A 22,081-nucleotide genomic window follows, 5' to 3' on the forward strand; every position below is an offset into this window, starting at 1 on the left:
TTCTGCTACCATAAAAAAAATGGCAGAGGGGTAGAGGCATTAAAAAAAATTGCTAATTTGAGGTTTATGTAAGTGCTTTAATATTCTAAGAAATCTGAAAGGAATTATAAAAGGCCTATAATCTTTTATAAGACCAACCAAAATATTTCATACACATGTTCATTATTCCATTTATTAATTCTATTCTGGGTTTGTTTTTTTTTTTTTTTTTTTTGAGACAGAATCTCACTCTGTCACCCAGGCTGAAGTGCAGTGGTGTGATCTCGGCTCACTGTAACCTCTGCCTCCCAGGTTCAAGTGATTCTCCTGCTTTAGCCTCCTGAGTAGCTGGGATTACAGGGGCCCACGACCAAGCCCAGCTAATTTTTGTATTTTTAGTAGAGACAGGGTTTTGTCATGTTGGCCAGGCTGGTCTTGAACTCCTGACCTCAGGTCATCCACCTGCCTCTGCCTCCCAAAGTGCTGAGATTACAAGCGTGAGCCACAGCGCCCGGCCTACTCTGGTTAAAATTTAACCACTGATTTCTGTGGAGGGGTACAACATAAAAAATTTCAGGGAAAATATAATTTACATTTGAGTAAATGTATTGAATATTTTTCTTCTTCCCTCAGTTGTTTTCAGGTTTCAGTAACTTGTCTTATAACTTAACCTCATTTGGTAGAAGGTTGTTAGCATAAAGACACTGAGTTTCTTGGCCACAATTCAGAAAAAAAAAGTCATAATTATTCTGTGTCCTCACAGTTTTGTTATAAAATTGATGAGATATACTCAGCTTTTTCTGTCTGTCTATGCCAAGGGTAACTGTTACTTAAGCACAAACACAACTGAACAACACATGAAATGAAAATCTGTAATTCCCTTACAGTATCACTGTCACAAGGCTGGAACTGGAAGGGCTGGGGTTTGTGAAATACAGCGTTTTCTTGCAAAAACAGCTGAAGATTGTAGTCCCGGACCACCTAAAGAGAAAATAAAATATCTTTAGGTCTTTAATGAGGTTAAAATGTCCAATTACATTATAAAGTTTAAGATTTATTCTGCTATTTTCTATACAAATGAGAAATCATCCAACACTGTGGTAAAAAAGAAATGATGTTACGCATTTTATTTTTCATTTTAGACAATGGTTATTATTTATCTGTCCTATTTTCTCAAAAATAAATTTGGAAAGTGATAGTTCAGAAACTAGATCAGATTTGGGGACTGGACAATATATAATACCTTAAGAAAGCAAGAAGATAGTTTTTACACAAAAAGCTATTCTGTGTAACACAGAATAGTGTGCAGATAAGGAAGCACATTGGTCTTTGCCATCTCTCCCAGCTCTAAAATTGTATGGGCCTCTTAAAGTCTGCTTCATGGCCATTGCCATCCACTAGGAAACTGCCAGATATAATCCCATCCACAGCACCAAATAGTGTTTGTAGAGTATTTCTCAGCACCTTCTTGAGGAGGTTACACTCTAATTACCATCTTACAGCATACCAAGAAGACAGGCTAGAAAGGAATTTATTTATTTATTTATTTATTTTTTGAGACGAGTCTCGCTCTGTCACCTGGGCTGGAGTACAGTGGTGCAAGCTGGGCTCACTGCAAGCTCCACCTCCCGGGTTCATGCCATTCTCCTGCCTCAGCTTCCCGAGTAGCTGGGACTACAGGCGCCCGCCACTGCGCCCAGCTAATTTTTTTGTATTTTTTTAGTAGAGATGGGGTTTCACCCTGTTAGCCAGGATGGTCTCGATCTCCTGACCTCGTGATCCACCGGCCTCGGCCTCCTAAAGTGCTGGGATTACAGGCGTGAGCTACCGCGCCCGGCCTGGAATTTCTATAAAAGGAGAATTCTGATAAGGCAGCATAACAAATAGCACAGAAAGGCAGCCATCTGAAAAGAATTCATTGCATTTACATACCTTGGGAAAGAGTGGAAATCGGCATCTGATGGGGCAAAAAACCCCACTTTCTATTTTGCTACCATATCGCTTACCCCTTACTTGTCTTTCATTTACAGTATATTATAGCCCATTAGCACCTCTGCTAGAAGATGGGCAGAAGAAAAAAAAAGTTCAAAGTAACTCTGTACCTCTACTTTAGTAGTCCTGGGAAAAGGGATAATTGAGGAGACGCAAAAAGTAGTAGGTGTATATTGCATTTTGTTTACCAGTGCAATCCCATGTCTCTACTGCTTCCCTCCCCCTCACTCCACCAACCATTTCTTGAGAGAGTTTACCAGGTCCAACATGAAACACAGGGATAAGGGGGATATATAGATGAATAAGACAAACAAACAAGGTTAGTATCTGCAAAGAATTTATAATCTGGAAACTGGGCGAACCAAACAGACTACATAATTAAAATACACCACGGAGTGTGTAAAGGGTACGAGAAGAGAACAAGGTGATATTTAATCCAGGCTGATGATGGGGTGAGATGAGGTGAGGAGTTGTCAGAATATGGTCTGGGAAGGCTGGCTGAATAAACATATTCTCAAAGAGAAATGTACTTTGTTCTCTTCTTGGATTCCAGTTTTAAGCTAGAATAGCTGTGAAAGCTCATTACACAGCCCTCAGAGCCTCTCTAATCACCATGCAGAAAAGCTAAGAGGATCACCTCTCTAGTTGCCAAACTTGTCCTCAAAACTATTAACCTTTTTGTTTTGTTCCTCTTGAGGAGGAGGTTTCAACCTTTTAAAATTTTAAACTCTTTGTTATGGAAAATTTCAAATACATATGTAAAGACAACAATAGAATGTATCCTCATGTCTTCATCACCCAGTTTCCAAAACATCCCCTTATGGCCAATATTCTTTCATCTTTAAGCCCACCTACCTCTTCCACCCCTAATTATATTGAAACAAGTTCCAGACCTATCATTTAGCTTATAAATATTTCAGTATGACATCTAAAAGATAAGGACTCTTTTAAGAAACTATATCCATATTACAATTTACAGTAAGTACTTACAAAGCAACAAGTTCTCAAATTTCCCTGATTGTTTCTTTTTTTTACAAAAAAGTTTTTCAAATCAGGATACAAATACAGCCCCCACAGTGCAACTGCACGATGCTGTTTAGCTTTCTTTTCATATACTAGTTTCTTCATCTATCTCTCCTTTCCTCCCTCTTGCAATTTAATTGTTGAAGAAACTGGGTTTTTGTTCTGTAGAGTTTCCTGCAGTCTGGGAAGAAATGACAAAGATGTGATTTTTATTACATCCTTGTAGTATTCTGTTTCCAGTATTTCCTATACATTGGAATGGGTGTTTTTTGTCTTGTTTATTTATTTATTTTCTTGGGAAGGTAACGTTTACTTCCATCAGGAAGCTTGCTTCTTTTTACGAACAGCTGTAGTGGGCTGAATGGTAGCCTCTCAAAAGATATGTTCATGTCCTAATTCCCAAAACCTGTGAATGTTACTTCATTTGGCAAAAGTGACTTTGTAGAAGTCCAAGATCGAGTGTTGACAGGTTTGATTTCTTCTGACGGTAATTATTGTCGGCTTGTAGTTGGCCACCTTCTTCTGGTATCTTCACGTGATCTTCTCCCTGTGCCTGTCTGTGTCCCGCTCTCCTTTTTTTCAAAAAGTTTTAACTTTTAATCTCTGTGGGTATATAGTAGGTATTTATATTTATGGGGTACATAAGATATTTTGATACAGGACTACAATGTGTAATAATCATATCAAGGTAAATGGGGTATCCACCACCTCAAGCATTTATCCTTACTTTGTATTACAAAAAATCCAATTATACGTTTTTATTTTTATTATACTTTCAGTTCTAGGGTACATGGGCACAACATGCAGGTTTGTTACACAGGTATACATGTGCCATGCTGGTTTGCTGCACCCATCAACTCATCATTTACGTTAGGTATTTCTCCCAATGCTATCCTTCCCCTAGCCCCCCACCCCCTGACAGGTCCCAGTGCGTGATGTTCCCTACCCTGTGTCCATGTGTTCTCATTGTTCAACTCCCATCTATGAGTGAGAACATGCAGTGTTTGGTTTTCTGTCCTTGTGATAGTTTGCTTAGAATATTGGTTTCCAGCTTCATCAATGTCCCTGCAAAGGACATGAACTCACCCCTTTTTATGGCTGCATAGTATTCCACGGTGTATATGTGCTATATTTTCTTAATCCAGTCTATCATTGATGGACATTTGGGTTGGCTCCAAGTCTTTGCTATTGTGAATAGTGCCGCAATAAACATATGTGTGCATGTGTCTTTATAGCAGAATGATTTATAATCCTTTGGGTATATACCCAGTAATGGGATTGCTGGGTCAAATGGTATTTCTAGTTCTAGATCCTTGAGGAGTTGCCACACTGCCTTCCACAATGGTTGAACTAATTTACACTCCCACCAACAGTGTAAAAGTGTTCCTATTTCTCCACATCCTCTCCAGCATCTGTTGTTTCCTTTTTAATGATCGCCATTCTGTTGTGACATAGTATCTCATTGTGGTTTTGATTTGCATTTCTCTGATGACCAGTGATGATGAGCATTTTTTCATATGTCTGTTGGCTGCATAAATGTCTTCTTTTGAGAAGTGTCTGTTCATATCCTTTGCCCACTTTTTGATGGCGTTGTTTGTTTTTTTCTTGTAAATTTGTTTAAGTTATTTGTAGATTCTGGATACTAGCCCTTTGTCAGATGGGTAGATTGCAAAGATTTTCTCCCATTCAGTAGGGTGCCTGTTCACTCTGATGACAGTTTCTTTTGCTGTGCAGAAGCTCTTTAGTTTAATTAGATCCTATTTGTCTATTTTGGTTTTTGTTGCCATTGCTTTTGGTGTTTTAGTCATGAAGTCTCTGCCCATGCCTATGTCCTGAATGGTATTGCCTAGGTTTTCTTCTAGGGTTTTTATGGTGTTAGGACTTACATTTAAGTCTTTAATCCATCTTGAGTTAATTTTTGTATAAAGTGTAAGGAAGGGATCCAATTTAAGCTTTCTACATATAGCTAGCCAGTTTTCCCAGCACCATTTATTAAACTGAATCCTTTCCCCATTTCTTGTTTTTGTCAGGTTTATCAAAGATCAGATGGTTGTAGGTGTGTGGTGTTATTTCTGAGGCATTTGTTCTGTTCCACTGGTCTATGTATCTGTTTTGGTACCAGTGCCATGCTGTTTTGGTTACTGTAGCCTTGTAGTATAGTTTGAAGTCAGGTAGCACGATGTCTCCAGCTTTGTTCTTTTTGCTTAGGATTGTCTTGGCTATGCGGGCTCTTTTTCGGTTCCATATGAACTTTAAAGTAGTTTTTTCCAATTCTGTGAAAAATTCAGTGGTAGCTTGATGGGGACAGCATTGAATCCATAAATTACCTTGGGCAGTATGGCCATTTGTTTGCATCCTCTTTTATTTCGTTGAGCCCTTCACATCCCTTGTAAGTTGGATTCCTAGGTATTTTATTCACTTTGTAGTAATTGTGAATGGGAGTTCACTCATGATTTGGCTCTCTATTACTGCTGGAATGCCTGTGATTTTTGCACATTAATTTTGTATCCTGAGACTTTGCTGAAGTTGCTTATCAGCTTAAGGAGATTTTGGGCTGAGACAATGGGGTTTTCTAAATATACAATCATGTCATCTGCAAAAAGACACAACTTGACTTACTCTTTTCCTAATTGAATACCCTTTATTTCTTTCTCTTGCCTGATTGCCTTAGCCAGAACTTCCAATACTATGTTGAATACAAATGGTGAGAGAGAGCATCCTTATCTTGTGCTGGTTTTCAAAGGGAATGCTTCCAGTTTTTGCCCATTCAGTATAATATTGGCTGTGAGTCTGTCATAAATAACTCTTATTATTTTGAGATATGTTCCAACAATACCTAGTTTATTGAGAGTTTTTAGCATGAAGGGCTGCTGAATTTTGTTGAAGGCCTTTTCTGCATCTATTGAGATAATCATGTGGGGTTTTTTTTTTTTTTTTCTTGAGACGGAGTCTGGCTTTGTCTCCCAGGCACGATCTTGGCTCACTGCAACCTCCGCCTCCCAGGTTCACGCCATACTCCTGCCTCAGCCTCTCGAGTAGCTGGGACTACAGGCACCCGCCACCACGCCTGGCTAATTTTTTGTATTTTTAGTAGAGACAGGGTTTCACCATGTTAGCCAGGATGGTCTCGATCTCCTGACCTCGTCATTTGCCCACCTTGGCCTCCCAAAGTGCTGGGATTACAGGCGTGAGCCACCGTGCCTGGCTGGTTTTGTTATTTTTAAATGTATAATAAACTATTGCTGACGTGGTCACCTTATTGTGTCATTGAATATAGATCTTATTCATTCTATCTAACTATATTTTTTGTACCCATTAGCCATCCTGGCTCCCCCTACATCTGACTACCCTTCCCAGACTCTGGTAAACAACCTTCTACATTTTATCTCCATGAGTTCAATTTGTTTTAATTTTTTAACTCTCACAAATAAGTGAGAACATGTGAAATTTGTCTTTCTGTGCCTAGTTTATTTCACTTAACATAATGACCTCCAGTTTTATCTATGTTGTTGTAAATGACAGGATCTCATTCTTTTTCATGGCTGAATAATACTCCATTGTGTATATATACCACATTTTCTCTATCCGTTCATCTGTTGATGGACACTTAGGTTGCTTCTAAATCTTGGCTATTGTGAATAGTGCTGCAATCAACATGAGAGTGCAGATATCTCTTTGATATATTGATTTCCTTTCTTTTGGGTGTATACCTAGCAGTGAGATTGCTGAATCATAAGGCAGTTCTATTTTTAGTTTGTTGAGGAACTGCCAAACTGTTTTCCATAGTGGTTGTACTAATTTACATTCCCAGCAACAGTATACAAGGGCTCCCTTTTCTCCACATCCTCACCAGCATCTGTGTTACTGCCTATCTTTTGGATAAAAGCCACCTGAACTAGGATGATATAATATCTTACTGTAGTTTTGATTTGCATTTCTCTGATGATTAATGATGTTGAGTACCTTTCCATATGCCTGTCTACCACTTATTTTTATCATTATTTTTTGAGACAGAGTCTCACCCAGGCTAGAGTGCAGTGGCACAATCTCAGCTCACTGCAGCCTCTGCCTCCCTGGCTCAAGAGATCCTCCCATCTCAGCCTCCTACAGACATATGCCACCATGCCCCGCTATAGTTTTGTACTTTTTGTAGAGATGGGGTTTCACCATGTTGCCCAGGCTGGTCTCTAACTCCTGGGCTCAAGCGATCTGCCCACCTTGGCCTCCTACAGTGCTGGGATTACAGGTGTGAGCCATTGCATGTTGCCCTGTCTGCTATTTATATGTCTTTTTTTGAGAAATGTCTATTCAGATCTTTTCCCCATTTTTAAATCGAATTATTAATTTTTTTCCACCTCTCCCTTCCCCTCCCCCCTCCATCTCTCTGGTCTCCCTCTGTTGCCGATACTGCCGTGATCTCAGCTCGCTGCAACCTCCCTGCCTCGGGCTCCCGTGATTCTCCTGCCTTGGCCTGCCGAGTGCCTGGGATTGCAGGCACACGCCGCCACGCCTGACTGGTTTTTGTATTTTTGGTGGAGACAGGGTTTCGCCCTGTTGACCGGGCTGGTCTCCAGCTCTTGACCTCGAGTGATCTGCCCGCCTCGGCCTCCTGAGGTGCTGGGATTGCAGACGGAGTCTCGCTCACTCAATGCTCAATGTTGCCCAGGCTGGAGTGCAGTGGCGTGATCTCGGCTCGCTACAACCTCCACCTCCCAGCCGCCTGCCTTGGCCTCCAAAAGTGCTAAGATTACAGCCTCTGCCCAGCCGCCACCCCGTCTAGGAAGTGAGGAGTGTCTCTGCCTGGCCGCCCATCGTCTGGGATGTGAGGAGCCCCTCTGCCTGGCCGCCCTGTCTGGGAAGTGAGGAGCGCCTCTGCCCAGCCGCCACCCCGTCTAGGAAGTGAGGAGCATCTCTGCCTGGCTGCCCATCATCTGGGATGTGAGGAGTGCCTCTGGCTGGCCGCCACCCTGTCTGGGAAGTGGGGAGCGCCTCTGCCCGGCCACCCCCTCTGGGATGTGAGGAGTGCCTCTGCCCGGCCGCCACCCCGTCTGGTAGGTGAGGAGTGCCTCTGCCCGGCCGCCCCATCTGGGAACTGAGGAGCACCTCTGCCCGGCCGCCCCGTCTGAGAAGTGAGGAGCACCTCTGCCCGGCAGCCGCCCCATCTGGGAAGTGAGGAGCACCTCTGCCCGGCAGCCGCCCCATCTGGGAAGTGAGGAGCACCTCTGCCCGGCTGCCCATCACCTGAGATGTGAGGAGTACCTCTGCCCGGCCGCCCATTGTCTGGGAGGTGAGGAGCGCCTCTGCCCGGCCGCCCCGTCTAGGAAGTGAGGAGCGCCTCTGCCCGGCCACCCCGTCTGGGAAGTGAGGAGCACCTCTGCCCGGCCGCCCCATCTGGGAGGTGAGGAGCCCCTCTGCCTGGCCGCCCATTGTCTGGGAAGTGAGGAGCACCTCTGCCTGGCTGCCCCATCTGGGAAGTGAGGAGCACCTCTGCCCGGCCGCCCAGTCTGGGAGGTGAGGAGCTCCTCTGCCTGGCCGCCCATCATCTGGGATGTGAGGAGAGCCTCTGCCCGGCCACCCCATCTGGGAAGTGAGGAGCGCCTTTGCCCGGCCGCCCCGTCTGGGAGGTGTACCCAACAGCTCCGAAGAGACAGCGACCATCGAGAACGGGCCATGATGACGATGGTGGTTTTGTCGAAAAGAAAAGGGGGAAATGTGGGGAAAAGAGAGATCAGATTGTTACTGTGTCTGTGTAGAAAGAAGTAGACATAGGAGACTCTATTTTGTTCTGTAATAAGAAAAATTCTTCTGCCTTGGGATGCTGTTAATCTATAACCTTACCCCCAACCCTGTGCTCTTTGAAACATGTGCTCTGTCAACTCAGGGTTAAATGGATTAAGGACGGTGCAAGATGTGCTTTGTTAAACAGATGCCTGAAGGCAGCATGCTCGTTAAGAGTCATCACCACTCCCTAATCTCAAGTACCCAGGGATACAAACACTGTGGAAGGCCGCAGGGACCACTGCCTAGGAAAACCAGAGACCTTTGTTCACGTGTTTATCTGCTGACCTTCTCTCCACTATTATCCTATGACCCTGCCACATCCCCCTCTCCGAGAAACACCCAAGAATGATCAATAAATACTAAAAAAAAAAAAAAAAAAAAAAATTTCCTATAGAGTTGTTTGAGCTCCTTATATATTCTCATTATTAATCCTCTGTCAGATGGATATTTTGCAAATATTGTCTCCCATTCTGTGGGTTGTTGCTTCACTTCGTTGATTATTTCCTTTGCTGTGCAGAAACTTTTTAACTTGATGTGATCCCACTTGTCCATTTTTGCTTTGGTTGCCTGTGCTTGCAGGGTATTACTCAATCTTTGCCTAGTCCTATGTCTTAGAGAGTTTCCCAGTGTTTTCTTTTAGTAGTTTCATAGTTTGAGGTCTTAGATTTAAGTCTTTAATCCATTTTGATTTGATTTTTGTATATGGCAAGAGATAGGGGTCTTAATTCTTCTGCATATGAATATATCCAGTTTCTCCAGCACCATTTATTGAAGAGATTGTCCTTTCTCCAATGTATGTTCTTGACAACTTTGTCAAAAATGAGTTCACTGCAGATAGGTAGATTTGATTCTGGGTTCTCTATTCTGTTCCACTGGTATTTGTTTTTATGCCAGTACCATGCTGTTTTGGTTACTATAGCTTTGTAGTATAATTAGAAGTCACACAATATGATTCCTTGAGTTCTTTTTGTTCAGGATAGCTGGATAGCTTTGGTTATTCTGGGTCTTTTGTGGTTCTGTCAAAATTTTAGGATTGCTTTTTCTATCTCTGTGAAGAATGGCACTGGTATTTTGATAGAGACTGCATTGAATCTGTAGACTGCTTTGGGTAGTATTGACATTTCAAGAATATTTATTCTCCCAATCCATCAACATGGAATATCTTTCCATTTGTTTCTGTCCTCTTCAATTCCTTCCTTCCTTCCTTTTTTATTTTATTTTATTATTATTATACTTTAAGTTTTAGGGTACATGTGCACAATGTGCAGGTTAGTTACATATGTTCGCTTTTGTTGCCTAGGCTGGAGTGCAGTGGCACAATCCTGGCTCACTGCAACCTCCATCTCTTGAATTCAAGCGATTCTCCTGTCTCAGCCTCCCAATTTCTTTCATTTTAAGAGATCTTTCACTTCTTTGGTTAATTCCTATGTATTTTAATGTATTTGTAGCTATTGTAAATGACATTACTTTCTTGATTTATTTTTCAGAATGCTTACTGTTCACATATAGAAATGCTACTTATTTTTGTATGTTGATTTTGTATCCTGCAACTTTACTAAAGGTGTTTATCAGTTTGAATATTTTGGTGGAGTCTTCAGGTTTTTCAAAATATAAGCCTACATCATCTGCAAAGAAGAATAATTTGACTTCTTCCTTTCCACTTTGGATGCTCTTTCTTTCTTTCATCTGCTGTAGCTAGGACTTCCAGTACTATGTTGAACAACAGTGGTAAAAGTGGGCATCCTTGTCATGTTCCAAATCTTAGAGGAAAGGCATTCAGCTTTTCTCCATTCAGTATGATACTCATTGTGGGTCTGTTATACATGACTTTTATTGTATTGAGACACGTTCCCTCTATACCCAGTTTATTGAGGGGTTTTATCATAAGGGGAGGTTAAATTTTATCAAATGCTTTTTCAGTATCAATTGAAATGATCATATAGTTTTTCCCCTTCACACAGAGTGATTTGTGTATGTTGAACCATCCCTGCATTTCTTGGGATACATTCCACTTGGTCATGATGAATAATCTTTTTAATGCGTTGTTGAATTCAGTTTGCTAGTATTTTGTTGAGGATTTTTGCATTAATGTTCATCAGGGATACTGGCTTGTAGTTTTTATTTTTTGATGTGTCTTTGTCTGATTTTGGTATCAGGGTAATGCTGGCCTTAGAGAATGAGATGGGAAGTATTCCCCCCTCCTCTATTTTTTGGAATTGGTTGAGTAAAATTGGTATTAGTTATTCTTTAAACGTTTGGTAAAAGTCAGCAGCAAAGCCACCCAGTCCCAGGCTTTTCCTTGCTGAGAGACTTTCTATTACAGCTTTGATCTTGTTACTTGTTTTTTCATCTCTTCAGGTTTTGAATTTCTTCATGGCTCAATCTTGGTAGGTGTATTAGTCCATTCTCACATTGCTATAATGAACTACCTGAGACTGGGTAATTTATAAAGAAAAACAGTTTAATTGACCCATGGTTCTGCAGGCTGTACAGGAAGCATGGCTGGGGAGGCTTCCGGACACTTACAATCATGGCAGAAGGCAAAGGGGAAGCAGCTTTGTCTTACGTGGCAGGAGCAGGAGGAAAAGAGAGAAGGGGGAGGTGCTACACACTTTTAAACAACCAGATCTCATGAGGACTCACTCACTACCAAGAGAACAGCAAGGGGGAACTCCACCCCCGTGATTTAATTACCTCCCACCGGCCCCTCCTCCAACATTGGGGATTATTATAATTTGATGAGATTTGGGTGGGGACACAAATCCAAACCATATTGGTAGGTTGCATGCATCTAGGAATTTATCCATTTTTTTTCTTTTTTTGAGACAGAGTCAAAGTCTGTTGCCCAGGATGAAGTGCAGCGGTGCAATCCTGACTCACTGCAAACTCTGCCTCCCAGGTTCAAATGATTTTCACACCTCAGCCTCCCGAGCAGCTGGGATTTCAGGCATGTGCCACCACACTTGGATAATTTTTGTATTTTTAGTAGAGACAGGGTTTCGCCATGTTGGCCAGGCTGATCTCGAACTCCTGGCCTCAAGTGATCCACCCACCTTGGCCTCCCAAAGTGCTGTGATTACATGTGTGAGCCATCACACCCAGCCCTATTTATCCATTTCTTCTGGGTTTTCCAATTTATTGGCATATATTGTTCACAGTAGCCTCTAATGGTCCTTTGAATTTCTGTGGTATTGGTTGTAATGTCTCCTTTTTAACTTCTGATTTTATTTATTTGGCTATTCTCTTTTTTTCCTCACTAGTCTGGCTAAAGGTTTGCTGATTTTCAACAGTCAAGCTGAGAGCCAAATTACTAATGGACTCCCTTTCACAACTGATATACAAAAAAACCAAAAAAAAACCCAAAAAGAAAACAAACAAAAAAAAACCTAGAAATACAGCTAACAAGGGAATTGAAGGACCTCTAAAAGGAGAACTACAAATCACTGCTGCTCAAATAAATTAGAGATGATACAAACAAATGAAAAAACATACTATGCTCATGGACAGGAAAAATCAATATCATAAAAATGGCCATACTGCCTTAAGCTATTTATTTATTTATTTATTTATTTCAGAAGGAGTCTCACTGTCGCCCTGGCTAGAGTGCAGTGGCATAATCTCAGCTCACTGCAACCTGCGCTTCCTGGGTTCACGTGATTCTCCTGCCTCAGCCTCCCGAGCAGCTGGGACTACAGGCATGTGCCACCATGCCCGGCTAATTTTTTTATTTTTAGTGGAGATGGGGTTTCACCATGTTGGCCAGGCTGATCTTGAACTCCTGACCTAAAGTGATCTGCCCACCGTGGCCTCCCAAAGTGCTGGGATTACAGGTGTGAGTCAGGTGCCCAGCCTGCCCTAAGCAATTTATAGATTCAATGCTATTCCCATTAAACTACCATTGACATTCTTTGCAGAACTAGAAAAAAACTATTTTAAAATTCATATGAAACCAAAAGATTCTGAATAGCCAAGGCAATCCTAAGCAAAAAGAACAAAGCTAGAGGCATCACGCTACCCAACTTCAAACTATAACACAGGGCCACAGCAACCAAACAGCATGGTACTAGTACAACAGACACATAGACCAATGAAACAGAATAGAGAACCCAGAAATAAGACCGCACACCTAAAACCACCTGATCTTCAACAAACCTGACAAAAAGCAATGGGGAAAGGATTCCCTATTTAATAAATGATGCTGGGATAACTGGCTAGCCATATGCAGAAAATTGAAACTGGACCCCTTCCTTACACCATATACAAAAGTCAACTCAAGATGGACTAAAGACTTAAATGTAAAACCCGAAACTATAAAAACCCTAGAGGAAAACCTAGGCAATACCATTCAGGACATAGGCATGGGCAAAGATTTCATGATGAAGACGCCAAAAGCAATTGCAACAAAAGCAAAAATTGACAAATGGGATCTAATAAAACTTAAGAGCTTCTGCACAGCAAAATAAACTATCAACAGAGTAAAAAGGCATCCTACAGAATGGGAATTTTTTTTTTTTTTTTTTTGCAAACTAAGCATCTGACAAAGGTCTAATACCCAGCATCTATAAGGAACTTAAACAAGTATACAAGAAAGAAACAAACAACTTCATTCAAAAGTGGGCAAACGACATGAACAGACACTTCTGAAAATAAGACATACATGTGGCCAGCAATCATATGAAAAAAACTCAACATCACTGATCATTACAGAAATGCAAATCAAAACCACCATGAGATACCATCTCACACCAATAAGAATGGTTATCAATAAAAAATTAAGAAAACAACGGATGCTGGCAAGGTTGTGGAGAAAAAGGAACACTTTTACACTGTTGGTAGGAGTGTAAATTAGTTCAACCATCGTGGAAGACAGGGTGGCAATTCCTCAAAGACCTAGAGACAGAAAAACCATTTGACCCAGCAATCCCGTTACTGAGTATATCCCCAAAGGAATATACATTGTTCTATTATAAAGACATATGCCTGCTTATGTTCATTGCAGCACCATTCACAATAGCAGAGACATGGAATAAACCTAAATGCCCACCAATGATAGACTGGATATAGAAAATGTGGTACATGGCCGGGCGTGGTGGCTCATGCCTGTAACCCCAGCACTTTGGCCAAGGTGGGTGGATCACCTGAGGTCAGGAGTTCAAAACCAGCCTGGCCAACAAGGCAAAACCCCAGCTCTACAAAAATACAAAAATTAGCCGGGCGCGGTGGTGGGCGCCTATAATCCCAGCTACTCGGGAGGCTGAGGCAGGAGAATCGCTTGAACCTGGGAGGCAGAGGTTGCAGTGAGCCGAGATCACGCCATTGCACTCCAGCCTGGGTGACAGAGCAAGACTCTGCCTCAAAAACAAAAAACAAAAAGAAAAGAAAAGAAAATGTGGTACATATACACCACAGAACACTATGCAGCCATAAAAAAGAATGAGATCGTGTCCTTTGCAGGAACATGAATGGAGCTGGAGGCCACTATCCTTAGCAAACTAATGTAGGAACAGAAAAGCAAATACCACATGTTCTCATTTGTAAGTGGGAGCTAAATTATGAGAACACATGGGAACAACCCACACTAGGGCCTACCAGAGGGTAGAGGGTGGAGGGTGGGAGGAGGGAGAGAATCAGGAAAAATAACTAATGGGTACTAGGCTTAATACGTGGGTGATAAAATAATGTGTACCAAACCCTCCATGACACAAGTTTACCTACATAATCTGCACATCCTGCACATGTACCCCTGAAATTAAAATTAAAGGGAAAAAAAGGTTTATCAATTTTGTTAATCTTTTCAAAAAACTAGCTTTTAATTTCATTGACCTTTTGGTACACAACTTTTTTTTTTTTTTTTTAAAGAGACAGGGTCTTGTTCTGTCACCCAGGCTACAGTACAGTAGTAGCATGATCATAGCCTGCTGCAGCTTCCAATTCCTGGGCTCAAGTAATCCTCCCACCTGGGCCTCCCGAGTAGTTGGGACAACAGGTATGCAGCACCATGTCTGGCTAATTTAAACAATTTTTTTGTAGAGATAGGGTCTTGCTATGTTGCCTAGGCTGCTCTTGAACTCCTCAGCTCAAGCAATTCCCCCACCTTGGCCTTCCAAAGTATTGGGATTACAAGCGTGAGCCACTGTGCCCAGCCTCCTTTGTTCACTTTTATATTGGGTTGTCTCTGATGTTGAGTTGTAAGAGTTCTTTGTATATTCTGAATATGAAATTTTTATCAGATATGTGATGTGCAAATATTTTCTCTCATCATTTGGGTTGATTTCACATTCTTAATAATGTCCTTTGATGTACAAAAGCTTTTAATTTGATACAGTCTAATTATCTATGTTTTCTTTCGTTACTTGTGCTTTCAACGTCAAATCTGAGAATGCACTGCCAAATCAAGGTCATAAAGATCTACCTCTGTTTTCTCTTATAAGTTAGGTCATTGATCAATTTTGAGTTAATTTTGTGAGGTAAGGGTTCACAACTTCATTGAACTTCATTCTTTTTTTTTTTTTTTGAAGCAGAGTGTTGCTCTGTCGCCCAGGCTGGAGTGCAGTGGTACGATCTCAGCTCACTCCAACCTCCACCTTTCGGGTTCAAGCGATTCTCCTGCCTCAGCCTCCCAAGCAGCTGGGACTACAGGCACCCACCACCACGCCCAGCCAATTTTTGTATTTTTAGTAGAGACGAGGTTTCACCATATTGGCCAGGCTGGTCTCGAACTCCTGATCTCATGATCCACCCATCTCGGCCTCTCAAAGTGTTGGGATTACAGGCGTGAGCCATCACACCTGGCTTGAACTTCATTCTTTTGCATGTGGCTATCCAGCTGTCCCAAAACCTTTTTCTGAAGAGAATATTCTTTCTCTATTGAATAGTCATGGCACCTTTGTTGCAAATCAATTGACCATAGATGTTCAGGTTTATTTCTGAACTCTCAATTCTATTTCATTGGTCTATATGTCTATACTTATGTCCATACCACGCTATCTTTACTACTGTAACTTTATAGTAAGTTATGAAATTGGGAAGTGTGAGTCCTCCTACTTTATTTTTCCTTTTCAATATTGTTTAAACTATTCATGGTCCCTTGTAGTTCCATACTAATTAGAAGACTGGGCCGAGTGCAGTGGCTGACGCCTGTAATCCCAGCACTTTGGGAGGCCAAGGCAGGCGGATCACTTGACGTCAGGAGTTCAAGACCAGCCTGGCTAACATGACGAAACCCCGTCTTGACTAAACATACAAACAAATTAGCCAGGCGTGGTGGCATATGCCTGTAATTCTAGCTACTTGGGATGCTGAGGCAGGAGAATCGCTTGAACCTGGGAGGTGGAGGTTGCAGTGAGCTGAGCTCATGCCATTGCACTCTAGCCTGGGTGACAGAGTGAGACCTTGTCTCAAATTAAAAAAAAAAAAAAAATTGAGGACCGGCTTTTCCATTTCTGCAAAAAAGGCCATTGGAATTTTGATAGGGACTACATTGAATCTGTAGATCACTTTGGGGAATATTACAATATTAGCAACATGAAATCTCCCAATCCATGAACATTTATTATACGCATTTATTTATATCTTTTATTTCTTTCAGCAATGTTTTATAGTTTTCAGTGTACAGGCCTTTAACTCCTTTGGTTAAGTTTATTCCTAGATAGTTTATTCTCTGAGTATTATTGTAGTTGGAATTATTTTCTTAACCTTCTTTTTGGATCATTCATTGATGGAATATAGAGATGCAACTGATTTTTGTGTTTTTATCTTATATGTTGCTAAATTTATTAGCTCTATTAGTTTTTTTAATGGGCTCTCTGAGAGTTTACAAATATAATCATGTCATCTGCAAAGAGAGGTAATTTTAATTCTTCTTTTTCAATTTGGCTGCCTTTTATTTCTTTTTCTTACCGAATTGCCCTGTCTAGGACTTCCAGTACAATGGTTAATAGCGGTGGTGAAAATGGGTATCCTTGTTCTGTTCCTGATGTTAGCAGAGGAAGACTTCAGTCTTTCATTATTGAATACGATATTGGTTGTGGGGTTTTCACAAATGCTATCATGTTATGTAAGTTCCCTTCTATTCTAGTTTGCTGAGTGTTTGTCACAAAAAAGTACTGAATTTTGTCAAATCTTTTTCTGTGTCTATTGAAATGATCATGAAGTTTTTTCCTTCCTTTTATCTACTTTTTTTGGTTAGACTTCGAGGTATTAAGAACAGTAACACTAGACAATTTAATTTTCAAATAAATGTAGAATAACATTGTTATTTTCTGAATTCTTTTTTTAAATTTATTTTTCTGAATTCTTAAATGAACTTTGTTATTAATTGGAAGGCATTTCCTTATGGAGACAAAAAGCAAGCACACACAAACAAATTATAAAGGCCAGTAGAGCTATCTTTAGAGTTACTATCCTAGAGAAAATACCTATGACAACATCTGCTTCAGTTACATATACAAAGCATTTCATAAAATATTAAGAAGAAAAGCAAGCTTCATAAATAATTAAAGTTTAACAAAAGCTCCTAGGGCCATCTGTTTCCATTTAGGGGACGAATGATATAGGAAGCACTTTAACATTTACAGTATGTTGGATGAATTACCACCAAAATATCTTTGGGGATATGTCACATTTTGAACATGGTAATAATAATATAAAATAAAAAAAATCTAAAAAGTGTCAAACTTCCCTTTAGGTTGCTTTCAGCAGCATAGCAAGAGCAGCATAACAAGCTCTTCATAACAGAAAAACACATGGCATAAAACTTGTAGGCCTCTTCTGGTACTTGGAACAAAAGGGCACTACATTATTCTTATTAAATTTTTATTCCTACCACTTTCAATTTAAATGTAAGAGCATCTCATTTATTCCTCATTTCTGGGGAGTGAGATACTCATATGAGTGAATGCAGAAAATGAAAGCTTATCTCTTTATGTGTCCAAACTAGTTCATAAATTCTTAATTCATTTTCTATTAAAATAATACAAGCTAAAGAGAATATAGTAGAAGATCATGGAAAGCACTATGTGTGAGTGTGTAACCTCAGGTCAAGCCACATAAACTTCTGAGTCCAATTTCCTCCATATAAAATGAACATGGTAATGGCGACCTCATGAGATTCAAGATATATCCCATGCTAAAAGTCTTAAGAAATTGTTAAGTGTGTGTAAAATATTAGCTATCTGTTACGACTATAATGTTTCCTGTTTTATAAACTAAGGGTAGTGTCTCCAGTCCAACTTATTCTTGGAAAAAAACATTTCAAAGAATTTTGCTAGAAGATAACCTCTCTGATAAAATTAGAATAAATGTCATTGGATTAAAAATACAATTAATAATAAAATTAGAATAAATGTCATTGGATTAAAAATACAATTTATAATAAAATTAGAAATAAAAATGTCACCCTACCACATATTCCAACTGAATGGAAACTGAAAAACTCATTTCTAAATAATCATGGGTTAATAAGGAGAAAAAAATAGATATAAAAACAAAAGCCCTACATATCACAGAATGCAGTTCAAGCAGAAAGACACTTTTTTAAAAGCTTTAAACAAATTTACTTAAAAACAAGAAAGACTGAAAATATAGGATCTAAATAGAAAAAGAAGCTTGAGAAAGAACAATAACATAAACTGTAAGACAGTAGAAATAATGAATATAAAGGCAAAAATTAAGGAAATAGACACAACACTGAGAAGCAGAATAAAGGTCATTTTATCTGGTTCTTGGCAAAGATTAATAAAATAGACTGGCAAGTCTGGTCAAAATAAGACAGAGGGCACACACAATATTAAAAACAAAAACAGAGACAATTCTAGAAGCAAACAAGTTTATGACATCAAATCTGATAAATGAAATGGACAACTGCCTAGGAAAATTGGACATTTTAATGAAATGGACAATTGTCCAGGAAAATGTAAGTTACCCAAATATACTGAAAAAGAGACAGAAAATCTAAATGGACAAATAAACATAAAAAATTTGATCACGGCTGGGCATGGTGGCTCATGCCTGTAATCCCAGCACTTTGAGAGGCAAGGCGGGTGGACCACTTGAGGCCAGGACTTCAAGACCAGCCTGATCAACATGTTGAAACCTTGTCTCCACTAAAAATAACAACAACAACAACAACAAAATTGTTCACTCAAAAATCAACCACTTCATAGAAGGAACAAAGATAAGATTTTTTCATAGACTTTTCCCCCAACATTCTTTTCTGAAAAATTCAAATATATATACATTAAAATCAAACAAATTATACAGTAAATACTTATATACATACTACATAGATTCCTCAATTAATGTTTTACTACATTTTCCTTTTCTCTTAGATTTTGGGGGATGACAATATAGGAAAACAGATACATGACAGGACTTCAAAGCACCAGGCTAGTGATTTTTGTATTTCCGTATCAACCTAGCATTTTTAACACTTTTATAAACACAGAATTGAGAGCTCTGGTACAGTGAAAACAAGAATATATATACAAGAGGCATTCAGGATGAAGAGTCTGTGCTTTTCTTTCCTGTCTTTGGACACTGTCATGTGAAAATGGATATCCTGATCCCTCTCCTAAAAGTATTAGCCAGTTCTCACTCTCCCTGACAAAAAAAAAAAAAAAAAAATTGAACTGGATCTTTTAAAGTAGCAGTTATGAAATGCGTATTTTTAAAAAATGCATTCCTTTAGTCAGGAAACATTTATTGTGAATTTAATTTATCAGATAAAAAACATTTGCTAACCACAGGAACAATTTATCTTCCAAAGGATAGTTTCACGACTGCAAAACATTTTAATCTATCAAATCTTGAAGAAAAGTCATTGCATTTATTTTCTCTGCATACAATGTGACATGTCAGCAAACCTGATGGATCTCAACACTTTTAAATGAAACGACTGCTGTCAAAGAATGACAGCATATAGATAGTAGGGCTTAATTTGAAAAAAACCCAAGACACTGTTGTTTTTATATCAATTACAAAACGCTCCTTTTCCCTTCGTGCTCTTTTAATACTCTTTGTACTGACACATGACCTGTTGTTTCCCCCATGTGAGCAGAGTGCATTTAAACTCTGAGTAGAATACAAAACTGTTTAAACCCTTCTCAAAGGCAATGCACATGGCAATGGGCCAATGTTCTAAGCTACCTTGTATCAGCACCTCTCTTTTTGCCCTTGGTGCCATCTTCAACTCATCAACAAGGAGAACAGAATCTCCTCCAACTTTGTTAGAAGGAATGCTGTTACCAGGAAATTTGTTCGTTAATGCATTCTTCTAATATCACTAGTACCTTCATTTTCTTTGTATGCAGAAATACTTTAGCTTCTAAGTTGGATAACACTACACGTTGCACTAAAGGTAACTTACCTTGCTGGAGTTTTCTAATAAAAACTGGAATGTGTTCTGCACAGCTTGGCATGTTTCTAGCTCAGTCCGGCTGAAGGCTATTAAATAATCCTTGAGATGATCATACACATTTCCATCAAGAGCCTGTAATAGAGGAGTAAATAAAAGAAAAAAAATTACAGTAAAGCCTTGACATATGATATCTTCTGCCTATGAGAAAAGTAGGTATGTTCAGTTTAAAATTTATTAATAATAATAAATGGACAAAAGATACAGATTGTAAGTAAATATGAACAGTTAACAATCACTTGAGAAAATGTTGAATCTCTCTAATAAACAGGAACTAAAAGAGGTAAGATCCAATATTGGTAAAGCTGTGGGAAAACAGGACACAACTCTAAGTGGGTTCTGATCTTTGCTCATCTGCTTAGGTGTAGGAGTTAAGTGAAATAATAAACGTGAAAGGATGCAGGTGCAGTGCCTGGAAAAGAGTAGACACTCTACAATAATCTCCGTTTTCCCCCAATCCATTATTGGTAGGATTATACATTGGTATATGTATATTTACTAAACAGCAGTGACAGAAAAAACACAATAGAAATATTAAAAAAAGAAAAGTGACTCAGAGATACTGCTTTGGGGAAGAAAACCCAGTGTAATATCTATGAAGGGTTGGAAACATTCTTATTTCCTTAAACATTTTGTAACAGGGATCTTTGAAATAAAAAAAAGGAGAGAAAATCACTGAACATTTGAGGAATGATTAAGCTATGATGTGTACTGTCACCAAAATAAAAACCGTGGAAACTGTATAGATGACAAGTATGTATCAAATAATTTTAGGTTAAAAAAACAGAATATACATATGACATATACACTAGCAATAACTATGGAAAAATATAATAATTATAATTAATAATAATCAAGGTTCTGAAGTCTTGCCAATCAGTAGAGGTAAAAATTGAGGTAAAATTCACCCAATATAAGTCACCATTTTAATAATTTTAAAGTGTACAACTCAGTGGCTTTTAGTACACTGACAAAGTTGTTTAACAATTTCCATTATCTAATTCCAGAACATTTCCACCACTTCTCCAAAAACACTGTACCTGTTAAGTGGTCATTCTCCATCCCTTCCTTCCCCCAGCCCCTGGCAACCACTAGTCTGCTTTCTACCTCTATGGATTTGCCTACTCTGGATATTTCATATAAATCAAATCATATAATATATGACTTTTGGTGCCTGGCTTCTGTTGCCCAGCATAATATTTTCAAGGCTCATTGATTTATCAGTACTTCATTCCTTTTTACAGCTTAATAATATTCAGTTGTACCACATTTTGTTTATTAATCAGGTGATATAAATTTGCCTTTTCCCCATTTTTTGACTATTATAAATAATGCTGCAAAGTTAAAAAAATAAATAAATAATGCTGCTATGAACATTTGTGTACAAGGTTTTGTTTGAGCACCTGTTTCCATTTCTCTTGGGAATATACCCAGGAATGGAATTGCTCGGTCATATGATAACTCTATGTTTAATTTTGAGGAACTGTCAAACTGTTTTCCAGTGACTGCAACATTTTACCTTTCTACTAGCAATGTATGAGGGTTCAAATTCTCCACACCCTTGCCAACACTTATTCTTTTGTATTTTGGTTTTTTTTTTTTTAATTATGAAAGCCATATTAGTGATTAGGAACGGTATATCTTTGTAGCTTTGATTTGCATTTCTCTAATGACTAACTATGTTGAGCAACTTTTCATGTGCTTATTGGCCATTTGTATATCTTCTTTGGTGAAAAGCCTACTCAAGTCCTTAACTCATTTTTAAATTAGGTTGTCAGGTTGGGTGTGGTGGGTCACGCCTGTAATCCCAGCACTTTGAGAGGCTGAGGTGGGCGGATCAAGAGATCAGGAGTTCGAGACCAGCCTGGCCAAAATGGTGAAACCCCGTCTCTA

The 22,081-nt window shown here is 39.4% G+C and overlaps 1 protein-coding gene across 10 annotated transcripts in view; it reads right to left on the minus strand.

Annotated features, from left to right (window-relative positions):
* Positions 1-22,081, minus strand: part of FCHSD2 (FCH and double SH3 domains 2) — a 303,655-nt gene that overhangs the window by 64,883 nt on the left and 216,691 nt on the right. For all 10 annotated transcript variants that reach the window (XM_034933324.3, XM_063608661.1, XM_055093757.2 and 7 more), the window contains 2 exons: positions 20,141-20,263; positions 865-960 (listed from right to left, as the gene is read on the minus strand). In XM_034933324.3, coding sequence (XP_034789215.1) covers positions 865-960; positions 20,141-20,263 — 219 coding nt within the window. The remainder of the gene's footprint in view (positions 1-864; positions 961-20,140; positions 20,264-22,081) is intronic.

The sequence above is a fragment of the Pan paniscus genome, chromosome 9 (assembly GCF_029289425.2).
Source record: "Pan paniscus chromosome 9, NHGRI_mPanPan1-v2.0_pri, whole genome shotgun sequence".
Classification (NCBI taxonomy): domain Eukaryota; kingdom Metazoa; phylum Chordata; class Mammalia; order Primates; family Hominidae; genus Pan; species Pan paniscus.